A 13,291-nucleotide genomic window follows, 5' to 3' on the forward strand; every position below is an offset into this window, starting at 1 on the left:
ACCACAACGCCACTTTTAATGACACTGTTATGGCGATAGGGACTTTGCCATATTTACAAGGCAGCGTTCTTAACACTGCCTTGTAAATAAGGCCCCCTTCCACGCTGTACTTAGCGTGAAAGGGGAGGGCAATGGGTGTTACGGTGGGCGTTCCACCACAACACCCATTGATTTTGACGCTGCCCCCTATATACAAGGGTGGTGTAAATAGGAGACAGCACCAAAATTAATACCAGGGAAAACCTGGTCTTAAATAGGTGAAACAAGGAGAAATGCTTTATTTTTCCTGTTTCCATGTGTGCTGCGTTGTGCAGCACACATAGAAACAGAAAATGACCTTTGATTAGAACATGCTGCAGGCGCTGTCATGGTAGTGGTCTGCTGTTAAGGCTCTCATATGAGCCTAACAGCCCACCGCCATAACACCGCCGCAGCACTTCCCACCCGCCATGGATTGCTCTCGTTATACGGCGCGTGTACACTACAGGAGTACAGAAGGACCGCCAAATTGTTAATAAGGCCTATACACGTTTTTGCTTATTTGTAAGTCATTCTGAAAAAGTAACTGCCTTTTTCAATGAAGTGACTTGATAAGCTGAGCACTAGCCATATTACCTGTATTAGTTGTATTCTTATTGTTTTTATTTTTTGTGGACAGCTGCATTTCTATGTTTAATGTACAACACTCTTATGCCCTAGGGCAACTGATGTATCGAATAAAATGAATAACTAGTCTTAAGATACTGATAATACCTAAACCATATATATAGCATACTTTACATCACAATGTTGATACAGATATGAAAGTGATCTCTTCTGGCCACCAAGTTATAAGTGTGAAACCACAAAAAACGTTTGTTTGTTCGTTTGTTTCCCACTGTGCATTGTACTTAAAATAATAAAATGTATGTTTCTAAAGCATGGTATAGGTTTGCTCTTAATTAAAGATGATTGGCCTTCATTGAATTTTTTTAAATGTTAGAGTCAATATGTTAGCTGAGATACTATTCTGACACTATAAGAGCATCTTGGTAACCTCCCCACCTAGATATTAATCGAGAATTGCCCCCTGTCCCCAAATGATTAGTATAAATTCCCCCCCAATTGGATATAGTCAGAAATATTTAAATTAAGCGTGGCATTGACAGGTTTATGCTGTATTACAGTCAAATACATGGCATACGCCATAATGTGCTTCCATTACATTGTTAAAAGCATACCTAACGACTGTATACACACCTCAAGTGTATCTTGCTTACATCCACGCCACCTGGCTTCCTACACGGTTCTAAGTATGTCGCATAGATGGCTTCTGCAGCCTGTGCTAATGGGTAAGTGAAATAAATAGGAATTGCTTTGAAAGTGAAACTACTTGTTGACCAAAATAAGGCATTGACTCGGTGTCGTACACCACAGAGAGTACCTGTTTACATTTGCATGTTTGTTCCTGGAAGTTAAGGGAACTACTTTGACTGTGGATGTGCTCCTAGTGAAAGGGGAAAAAATGCTGTCACTTATTGTGAAATTAGCCAAGGTTTGAAGCAGGCTGATGCTGTGCCCTAAGGTGTATGCTGTAGTGGGCTGAAGTAAAATGTGAATAATACAATAACAGACCATTTGAAGAAGAGGGCTGGCTGAAAGCCCCAATACATAAGTACATTATTCATATAATATTTAGGAAAATCAAAAGGTCTTGGCTAACACCTCACCTAAAACATGTTGTTGCCTACAACAGGCATCACTAAGATAGTTGTGAGGGTACTTTGTTGTTCCCAACAACAGGCAACACAATGATAGTTGTGAGGGTACGTAAGATTGGACTTAAATATTTGACCTCAACTGGTAGCATTAACATGTCAATGCCAGCTCTAAAATTGTAGCCCTGAGCCACAGGCAACATTGTGTAAATAGGAGAAGGCTAATTACAATCTGTTACCGTGCTGCATTATGCAAGCAAACAGGGTTTTACCACCCTTTCCTAAAATATAACCCTTACTGGCAGGAATCAATCCAACTATCCCATCTGATTCTTGTTCCTGCTGTAAACACTAATTGAAAACAGAATGAAAACAAAGAACAATAGCTAATGCCAGCATCTAACCCTTCAGCTTTAGAGACACAGTGCTAATGTGTATCAGAACTGAGTGCCAACCTTTTGTGGCTGGCACTATTCTTTTTTAAAATATTGGTCACTCTAAATTCTTTTTGCCATTGAATGTATATAGTGCTCCATAACCCTTACAGATCACCAGCATAGACCCATAGGGGCAGATTTATGAGGCCCGTTGCGCCATCGGAACGTCACTTTTTGTGACGTTCCGTGGCGCAGAAGCCTGCGTGATATTTATCAGGCAGCACTGAGCCACTTTTTTTGGCTTAATGCTGCCTCATAAATATCAGTCCCTTTAACACAGTGTTCTGCGTTAAAGGGGCGTGCAATGGGTGTTGCTGGGGGCGTTCCCAGCAACACCCATGGCCTTTTGACACTGCCCCAGATTTACGAGAAATCGTAAATCTGAGGCAGCGCCAAAAGCTTCCGCCTCCCCAGGGGAGGCGTAAGGGAGGCACAACGAGGAGAAATATCTTTATTTCTCCTCGTTTTTCCTTTTTCTATGTGTGCTGCATTCTGCAGCACCCATACAAAGAGGAAAAACCTCTTGTGATTATTTTTGTACAGAAATGGTGCAGAGGTGCCTGCGTTGGCGCAGGCAGCCCATTGTGCGCCGGCGCAGGGGTAAAGGACAGGAATGCGCTGCATTTTATAGATACGGCGCATCCCTGCCCTTTTCTTTTGCCGTAGGGAAGCGCAGCAGGAAGGCCTGCTGCGCTTCCCTACGGCAAAACCTCATAAATCTGCCCCATAGTTTATTCACAGTACTCAAGTACATGTAAGATGCATTTGTATAGCTAAAGTAAGTCAAAAACATGAATCTGCTTTAACTACGACAGGACACCATGTCCAAAACAAGTTTTCATTGAGATGGGCAGATGTTTCATATTCACAGGAGCAGCCATGTTTGACATTAGTAAAAAGATCTGTCATCCTTGTTTGATCCATTCCCTATTATATTTATGCATAGGCCTATGAGCCCTGAAGGAACCTGAATCCTTGGATCCCATGCAACTAAAGTGCATTACTTGTGTATGTAGCTTTAAAACTATGATCTGCCTCTACGATGGCTTGCATTCCAGATTCATCACCTTAAAAGGGTGCTATCGTGCCTAGAAAGCATGCAAAATCTTTAGGGGGCAATACAACGTAAAACAGTAGTCAAGGTATGTTAGAAGGTAATACTGTCAATGTTTCAAATACCCTGACATGGTAGGACAAGAGTCATTTACCAACTTACACCAGCTGTCTAGTCCAAATTCTATTGAAAATATGTTTTGTTAATAAAATCTCATATGCTACATATTTTTTGTCTGTTTTGAACTCTATCCTAATGTGTTGGATCATCATTCTAGTCTTAAAGTAGAGGATTCAATGTTGTACTTTTTTAATATGGCCGTCTATTATCTCTTACTGATCACCGACCATCTCTTTGTTACGAATCAGTTTGAGATGTCCAGATGTTTCGAAGCATAAGGTGCATAAAAAGTAACAAAGACATAGGACAATGCCAGAAAATGCAAATAAATTGCTTTGTTGCAGTTCATTTTGCGAATGTGCTTTTGAATTTGCCGCTGAAACTATTTCTCCGTTGATCCGGCGACAGTCCAGACTGAGCCACAGTGCTGAATAAATGTACACACCAATCACTGGTGCACATCCCGTACTATTTACAGCAGGGCACTCTTGTAATCATGCAGTCCCAATCCTCCATGCTCCACATTAGGATCTGTAGTCCCTTTTGCTGTGCGGCTTATTCCCAAGTATGCTGTCAACCTCACTCACAATATGAGATGTCATCTTTGGAAGAACCTAGAACATAAAAATTGTGTTCAGTATCACAACACAATGTCTCTTTAAATTACTTTGATTTAAAGATGTGATAATTTGTTGGACTTATAAAAGTACCTACCGAGCTCTTTAACTTCAGTTAGATGCTAGAATAAATGAAGGGGGCCTTTCTAAAATTGTGTGTTTTTTTTTAGCTGAATCTTACAAATGCAGCACAACAAATAAGGGTGATACCACATGGCTGGAATTAAGGAGCATATCAGCAACAACCGGCGATAATTATCGCTAAGCGCACTTAGAGCTAGGATAATTATCCCCGGCTATCACTGGTTGATATTGCCGAGATAGCGTGCTATCAGCAACGCTTATCTCGATTGCAATAAATAAACCAGCGATAGTTGAAAAAAGGTGCGATTATCGCTGGAAATCCAGCGATAAACGCACAGGGACAGGGGTTACCTTGTTGATAGGGCTGGGTGGACTCAGCCCTATAATCCACCACCCATTGGCTAACATTGTTTAGTCAAAGGAAAAGCAGGCGTAAAGAAACCTGCGATGAGCGCGGTTAGCGCTCCTTTTATCATCGCTGCAAAGGTTAGCGTGCAGGTTGATAATAGGAGTAATGTCGCTTAGTGACATTTTCCTAGAAATATCTCTGTGTTACGCCCACTTTGCATCTCATTAGTGATGCAAAGCTGGGTGTTGTTGTAACGGGCGCTAAGTCAGCAAAACACGCGATAGCGTGTTTTTGCTGATAAGGCGATGAAATTATCGCCGCTTTTCGCCCGAAAACAGACACAAAAGCGGCGATAATTTCATAGTGCTGCCTTGATGACATGGCCCTAAGTTACTGGTAGATGTTAACTCCAGATTTCTACATTTTGTTAAGTGCCTGGAGAATAATCTGTGATTCCAATGCTATCACATGGTTTGTTGCATGATAAAATTACTAGTTTCTACCATCCTTATATTGGGGTAAACCATTAATAATATTTCAGTGGTTTTGTGTGACAATATTCCATTATTTTAAATCTAGGAAGAGGAAAAATGTGCGACAATCAAGATACCTCATATTTTTGCTCTGTACGCACACTTCCGCTACACTCTAAACAAGGTTTTGGGTAAAGCATTTTGAAATTCCACAATTGTAACCAGGGTGCACTGGCCTGTCACAAAATCATATGTCAGTATACATTATGGGGCATATTTACAAGAATGTGACGCAGCGCGGCACCGCACGCCATTTGACTGCGCCTCGCAGCGCCACTTTCAAAGCACAGGGATGTGTCATATTTACAACTATATGTTGCATTCCTGTGTTTTCTTCTGCCCTGGCGCACAGTTGGATGTCCTGTGCCAATGCAGGCACCCTTATGCCATGGTGCAGGGGTATCTGTGATTTAGGGGAGATTGTTTTTGTGCAGGAAGGGACACCTACATGCACAAAAACAATCATGTGAGGTATTTTCCTCTTTCTATGCGTGCTGCAGAATGCAACACGCTTAGAAAGAAGAAAAAATGAGGAGAAATATAAGTATTTCTCCTTGTTGTGCCTCCTTACGCCTCCCCTGGGGAGGTGTAGGATTCTGGCGCATTCCCAGGTTTATGAAATGTTGTAAATCTGGTAATGCTGCAGAATCCTTTGGTGTTGCGTGGGAACACCCACAGCAACACCTATGGCACGCCCCTTTCACGCAAAGTGCTGCGTGAAAAGGGGCCGTAGTTACAAGGCCCACAATAAGACATGCAGGGTGGCTTTACGTGGCCTTGTAAATATCGAGTACCACACTGCGCTGCCAGTGCGTCAGTGAAAGTGATGCAGCAGTGGCGCAAGGGGCTTGAAAATATGCCCCTATGTTTTTCATGTATTGCTACTGTCTGTCCTGGTACTTAATTGTGATGTAGTTAGTAGCTCAATTTCTGAGCTATATTTCCCTTGCAATATATATAGCTATTAACACAAGGGACTAGCATACAATTTTCAAATATAATTAATTGTCAATTAAAATAGTCTTCAATCATTATGATGTCAAAAATATAATATTAGTAGAACTAACATTATTATTCTTCAATTTTCCCATCATACAGCTAGAAGTATATGTGTATTGAAAGAAAATATGTGTTAGCTCAGTCATTTCTTTTTACATGATTTGCTCAGGTTTCCACTATATTTTGCACCTGTCGACCACTTCTCTAGGGCCTAGAGGCCCAGGATGCTGTCTCTAATAAATTTATTGGTAAATATTCTGTATTTATGCTCATTATTGTATGATAATACTCACTATATGTATTCTGAGTTTTTATTGTGTGCTTTTGGTTCATATATTCATATAGAATGTAGTGTTTTAAGATTAGATTAGTGCAATTGCAGGTGTGATATTTAGAGAATTCCCATGCATTTTTTCTCACACTACATCAGTGTCAAAAAGATGTTTCTCACAAAACCCCTGGAAGTGACTAAAATAATGTACTTCATCATGCTTGAGGAGACAGAGAGGATCATTTTCAACATCCAAGTAGCTTGTTATTCTACATCAGTGTTGCTGACTAATAGCAAACTGAATTCTGGAGTCTCATAGACACAACTTGACCTTGTAGGCTTTCAGACTCTCCCTATTGCAGTAATCAGCTATGTGACAAATGTATTGGGCCCTCACTATGACAGGCTATCAGTGCTAATGAGTACTAGCCTGGGTTTAGTATAAGGGGATTCATATAATTTAATATGCTTCCTGTTTTTATATTTTTTTCATACATAGTTGACCTACTTCTTATAATACATGTTGCAATATTATTGCCTATGTTTTTCACTAGAATCTTTTGAGATAAAGCTTTGCATTTGTGGGAAAGGGGGAGGGAAACCAGACTCAAATATATTTGTCTCTGGCAGGTAACTCTATATTGCTAACATGAATTCCCACTGGGTAAGTTCAGTAGAGATTCGTGGGACACCACAAGTGTTTACCCTGCTTTGAATAGCAGCTTTGTACCTCTGTACTACCTGAGGGAAATTACCTGAGTATTGCTTGTCTAAGAAGGTTCTAGAATAATGCGTCACCTGAAAGTCGGTGGATGGACTGATTAAGAGCACCTCTTACTGCAAGCTCTTAATTAGGGCTCCCGGTTATATGGTATTTTTTTTTCAACATTTCTGTCTGTATTTATCCATATTTATTTTTTGCAAATGTGTAAATAAAGCTGCAATGGGTATTTTTCCAGATTTATTTAACTGAAAAATGTATACTCGCATTTCAATGTCCTAATGGTTTCAGCCGTATACAGCTCAACAGCGTTATCTGAAAACACTTGCATTGTAGGATAGCATAAATAACTGTAGCTCTGACCATAAATAGGCTTAATTAGGAAATCTATTGTCTTGTTTCATCTCCCCTTCCTCTCAATCTGTACACCTACTGACCTGGCACTCAAGATTGACAGTGGAAAACAGCATCCAAAGAAGGCTTATTTTCCGTATTTTTCTATTTTTAACAATAAATACAGACAGGAAAATAAATAGTTTTCTGTCTGTATTTATCTGTAAAAATCAGTAAAAACAGAAAACTGGGAGCCCTGCTATTAATCAGTTCACCAACCAAATTTCAAGAGTAAGATTGGCATACCATTCCATTAACTCCCTCCTAACCTTTACTTGTTCAATTAATGATAATCAAAATGTTCTCAACATGTCTTTGAAATACTTGCCTGTATGGCACCCATATTTTCTATAAGTTGCTCAGGGTTAGAACATCCCAGGAGAACTGAGCTCACCCCCTCGTTCCGCAGGCACCAAGCTAAGAAAAAAACACACAAAAAATTGTTGCGTTTCATTTTGACTAAACACATTTTCGAATGTACTGTAATTCGAGTTATTAAAAAGCGATGAAATTAAATAAATTGAAAAATCATAGACAGCAAAACTAAATAAAACACCATCAGCCTTTAATAGAATAGTGGAAGATCTTGCTACTTGAGAGCAGCTCTCATTCCTGCTTCTGTAATTTCAGTGATTTGTGTGTTTTTAAAACATTTTACAGGCATTTCTTTATGAGACAAAAAGGATAATGTACAAGTGTTGGTGCAAGAAGCAATGTTTTTGCTAAATAGAAAATACAGGGTCTGATTTATACTTTGGTAGTGAGGGTTCTCCATTGAAACAGCGAAGGACTACCCACACCGCCATAGCGAAATTCTGTCCGCCTCTTTTTGAGTCGGGCTCAGCGCTTTAAATGGGGTGGTACTGTTCGGTACGGAGTACCGGCACTTTTTTATTTGGAGAGGGAGAGTACCGGCACTTTCTAAGACAGATGTAAAACTTTTAATTAGAGAGTACCGGCACTTCTCAGAAACAAGCAGGTACTCTGGGACAGAGTAACTGCACTTCTATTTTCCCATTCCAAACACTCGTCGGGCTGAACTTCAAGATCTAGGTGGTGGAGACTACTCTGTCTCCACCACCTACGTACACCTCTGATGGCCGCAATAAGGACCATTGGAGGTTTGGTTATGTGTTCGCCCACACTATTTAGAGGGAGAGAACACATGGCCATTTTTCACTGTCCGTCACTGATAGGTAAATCCTGGCATTAACGGCAGAGAAAATTGCAAAATGACCCCCACACCTAGGGAGAAATCTCCCATGGCGCGGCAGTGATTTAAAAAATTTGGAAATTTGACGTCCGGCTCCATCAATCTTTTAATGAATTTAAAGGAACTGTTGTGACAGTGGTTCCTGTAACAGCAAGGGATGTCGGCAGGTCCGGCAAACATCACTAAATATGGCAGGCGGGTACTCCCTCTGTGCGAAGGATTACCTTACTCAATCACCGTGACGGAGTAAATTCCTGTCCACAAACTATAAATCAGTCCCACAATCTTCGTATTCATTATCTAATGTGGCATACTTCTTCTTACTTTATAACACAACTGCTAAGCAGGAAGAGCCACATATGGGAAGAGGGAGAACAAAAGATGAAGAAGAAGAAAATATAAATAAAATGCATATAACTCTATATTCATGCAGTTGTGGAAAACAAAATCTCATAATCCTCTCATTTCAACCTTTAATATTTAATCTTTTCTAGGTGTATAAGCAAAGTATATTTAAAATTCATTCATCATCTGTAGGTACAGAACCTCCAAAATAATCCATGCCTACTGAGCAGGAGTAAGATTGGACGAATCAGCAACAAAATGAATCATTGAATCCAAGAGGAGTGAAAGACATTTTGGAACTGAGCATTAAATCGTCCTAATCCAGTTTGCTGACGTACTTCTGGTATAAACAGAGCTTTAAAAAAATAATCATTGGAAATCTTGCCAACTTTATAAATAGAAGGTATAGAGTATGTGAAATAGCAAATTTTATTTTCATGAAGTTTTGCAAACTTGTCGATAATTTAACACAAGGGCTTAAGTCATGTTTAAAAGTCAAGTGAAATACCCGCTTGAGACTGGTTCGCGAAGAAAATGTTGCATAGCTGAAATTTCACTGTACCAAGAAGACATTTTCTGCTGGAAACAGTGGCATGCAGACCGAAATTACATGCAATTTCATGCCGACGAATTCTTGTTTAATTTCATGTAATTCGTATAATGCAAAATACACAAATTTCACCAGATCTTTTGGGTCAGTACTTTATCCTAGAATGCAACTACATTCCTGCAATCACAGAGCACACTTCCATATTACATTATTTTACAATTACTGAGGACATGATCTTTGCAAATATACAGTAACATTTAACACTTTTGTAAGATGTTTTCTGAAAGCTCCATATTTTAGTGACTGGAGTTCTCCACTAAATTTATGATGTTAGCTCTTGCTATTCAATCAGTTTATTTTTGTATATATGTTGAAGTGAAAATGCTTAGTGAGAGGGTCCTTATGGTTTGGTTAAAATTTAGTCTATTTAGACTTGAAACTATCCCGGAGATCGCCTGAGTCTCTTCTGTTTGCCTCCCGACCCCAAGTATTCCAGTATTTCCACAACCTAAGACACTAAGACCTCTCCGGTGAAAAACCACCAAAGGCATTCCCCACTGCCTTTCCTTTTTCACTGAAGCGCCAATCGCAAGCTGTAGCTGCATGTTGGAGAAGAGAGGCAGCCCAGAGTACACTTCCTGCTTCTCCTTCTTCCAGGACAACTAACTACTAGCCCAGTGTCCCAATCACCATTTCACCACATCTCCCTCATGCAAGAGCTGATAAATATCTGGCTGATGGGCTGCATTACAGGGGTTATGTAAGCAAACTAAGCATATGTAGAATGGAGGTTGACACATTTCCAGAAAAAATGTTAAGATTGACTGTTGACTGACAGCTGGGTAGCATGAAACAGTCCTTCACAGGAGTGGCAACCAATCTATGTATTTCAAATCTCTCACAGATGAGAACCCAAGCCATGCTACTATTCTTTGGAAACTATTGGAAAACCAAATGTCCATTTTCAGATTCGCTAATATTCTCCTCAGTGTTTTCGCTCATTGTTGCATCTGGGGACCAGGCCACCAGAGGCAATGAAGTGCTACTGTGGACTCACGCCCACGAAAAACAAGACATTGAATCCAGCCAGCTTCAGGGTTTCTGCATGGTAAACTGGAGAGATGATCCACATAATGTGTGGAGCGCCGGAAGAAGGAAATGGCTGGTGAAGTTTGGAGCAGAGAGGACGTCAAAAATGGGTTGTTGTCAAGCCAGCTAATACTGGAAACCACCATTCACCAGGATCACTGGGCGTGACTTAAAATGATTGTGCTCCCAGTGTTTGTTTCCTGAAGTTCCCAATCCAAGATGGTAGTAACTTCTTGTCCTGTGATATTTCCTGCCTAGTAATTTTTTTAATGATTGTTTATGTGCAGGAACGCAAACAATCATTCGGGGCGATTTGCTGTTTCTATATGTGCCTCACAATGCAGCACACATAGAAACAGCAAAAATGAGGAGAAATTAAACATTTCTCCTTGTTTCGTCACGTTAAGACCAGGTTTCTTTAATCAAACTTTTGGCACTGCCCCATATTAACACCACCCTTGTAAATAGGGGGCAGCGTCAAAATCAATGGGCGTTGTGGTGGAACGCCTACCGCAATACCCATTGCCCGCCGCTTTCACGCTAAGTGTAGCGTGAAAGGGGGCGTTATTTACAAGGCGGCGTTAAGCCACATTAAGTGGCTTAACGCTGCCTTGTAAATAAGGCAATGGACTTCATGCCACCAGAAAGGCCTGATGGAGTTAAGTCCTTGTACATATGCCCCGCAGTGTCTGGTGGTGGAGGAAGGTAGCATGAGGTGGAATCAAGATTACACATCTTTGGTGTTCGGCACCCGTGCTATTAGATAGGGCTACAGCGGGCTTCTGAGCAAAACTTTGGGGCCCGGCACTTTTACAAATCAGGCATTGTCCGCATGCCCACTTTAAGCGATGTTGCCCCTTTCATGTTTACGGTCCTTGATTAGGAAATAGACTCAGTTTAATTTCTATTTCAGTGTACGAAAGGCTTCTGTTTAGAAATGTTAGGCTCAATATCTATGCTGTGACAGTTGTTGCAGTTTCTGTACGTTTATACATTGCCTTAGTTATGAAGCAACGTATGAAAGGCTTGAATATTCACTTTGAAACAGTGCATGTGTTGATTTTGTATGGTGGACAGTTAACCCCTTTTGGTCTTGCGTCGGCCAATGGAGTTTTTTTTTTATTTCCTCCGGGGGAGATTGTCTACCCCCGACCCCCTCCCGCCCATCTGTGACGTCAGCGTGCCGCGAGGCACTCTGACGTCATTGATTTCCCCACCGGTGCCGAGGACAGCCACAGGTAAGGCCAAGCTCGACTCCGATGGGAAAATCAGGCCGAAAACGGCCTCCCCAGCTTTCAGGGAGGCCTCGTTTGAAAGGGGAGAGTCTCCCCTTCCAAATGAGGCCTTCCTGAAAGGGTTTCCTGGCCGCGGATTGCAGCTGCGATCCACGGATAGGAAACCCCACTAGACACCAGGGATGTCTCTTTGGGGGGTTGGCCCTCGTGGTGATGGGTCGCCCCCCCCCCGGGGGCATATTTTATTTATTTTAAAATGTTGGCTTTCCTTGGGGGGCGCGATCGCCCCCCAAATTGCAATAAATAAAATAAAAAAATCCCCCCCAAAAATGGCACCAAAATTGGCAGGGGTTCGATCCTCCTGCTCAGTGGCCGACCCCCTGTGGGGGTAATATTTTTTTTCTAGCCATGTGCTTTCCGTGGGGGCCACAATCGGCCCCTAGGGAAGCCATGGCTATGGAAAAAAAAAATAGAGAAAGAGAGATATCCACATTTAAAAATTGAAATGACAATTGGAATCTCTGAGGTCAAAGATGTGTTAGGGACACCTTGAATGAAGGCAGTTGTAGATCATGTGAGGGCGCTCATAGGGATTAATGCAGGAAATTGGGAATAAGAAAGTTTCCGAATGTAGAAAAGTCAGGCCAAAGCACTGCACACCTGGTTGGGCACAATGGTCAGCACGCATTGTGTTTACACCATGATTTTACCTGCACACAGGTTAACACAATCGCCGTCTACTCTAGTCTTAGTGCACCTTCTCTTTATCTGGCGTTCCTACTTTTCAAATAGCCGCAGGTTAATAATCACTTTTCTTTTATGAGTTTGGATGCAGGGTTTATGTGAATGAATGTGTATGGCATCCTTATCAAATCAGTGCACTACACATTTTCCCAGTCGTGAATAATGGTCCTTCCAACTAGTTGATACTTAATTTATTTCCGAAGATGCGGTGTTTTCAATGCATGTCCCTTTCTCGTTCAGTCATTTTATTTTTAGGGGATACCCAATACAGTTGTATCCGAGGAGAAGCACAGGCACTGAATCTTTAATGCACAGTAACCCATGCATACATTCTAACACACTGAACTCAGGCAGAACATTGATGGTCTTTAATGCCTAAAATGACTTAATTTTACATTTTTACCTTAAAAAAACTTTTTTTTTAAATCAAAATTTTCATCCTTCCTACTTCCAAATGTTGGCATGTATGGTACAGGGACTTAGAAGCGAATGTTATTGTGGGCTGTGCAGGGGGTCCAGACAATGGAAGGCAAAGTGATTTATTCCTGTTTTAAATGTGCTAGTCCTTGATTCTGATGATAGAAGTATATGCCAAAGCTTGGGTCCCTGTATGGTTGCAACCTGGATGGATGTTATTGGCATGCCTATATTTTTAAGACCAAACTGGTAAAACTATGGGAAAAACAGTGATATAGGACAGTGTTTCCCAAACTGTGGGTTGTGAGCTGATTTATGGTGGGTCGTGAAAGTCCACCCAATAAACACATTTAAATTCTGTTCATCTTGTCAAACTTTTAGAGCTTCAATGACAGAGGTCAGATGCCAGGCTATGCTTTTTGA

The 13,291-nt window shown here is 41.1% G+C and overlaps 1 protein-coding gene across 1 annotated transcript in view; it reads right to left on the reverse strand.

The window, feature by feature from the left end:
* Positions 1–2,452: 2,452 nt before the first annotated feature.
* The window catches only part of KCNAB1 (potassium voltage-gated channel subfamily A regulatory beta subunit 1), an 822,927-nt gene continuing 812,088 nt past the window's right edge, over positions 2,453–13,291 (reverse strand). Inside the window, exons 13-14 of the mRNA XM_085634769.1 lie at positions 7,604–7,692; positions 2,453–3,922 (exon numbers count right to left, since the gene is read on the reverse strand). Coding sequence (XP_085490895.1) covers positions 3,833–3,922; positions 7,604–7,692 — 179 coding nt within the window. The 3' untranslated portion in view covers positions 2,453–3,832. The remainder of the gene's footprint in view (positions 3,923–7,603; positions 7,693–13,291) is intronic.

Source organism: Triturus cristatus, chromosome 11, assembly GCF_964204655.1.
Source record: "Triturus cristatus chromosome 11, aTriCri1.1, whole genome shotgun sequence".
NCBI classification, from domain to species: Eukaryota; Metazoa; Chordata; class Amphibia; order Caudata; family Salamandridae; genus Triturus; species Triturus cristatus.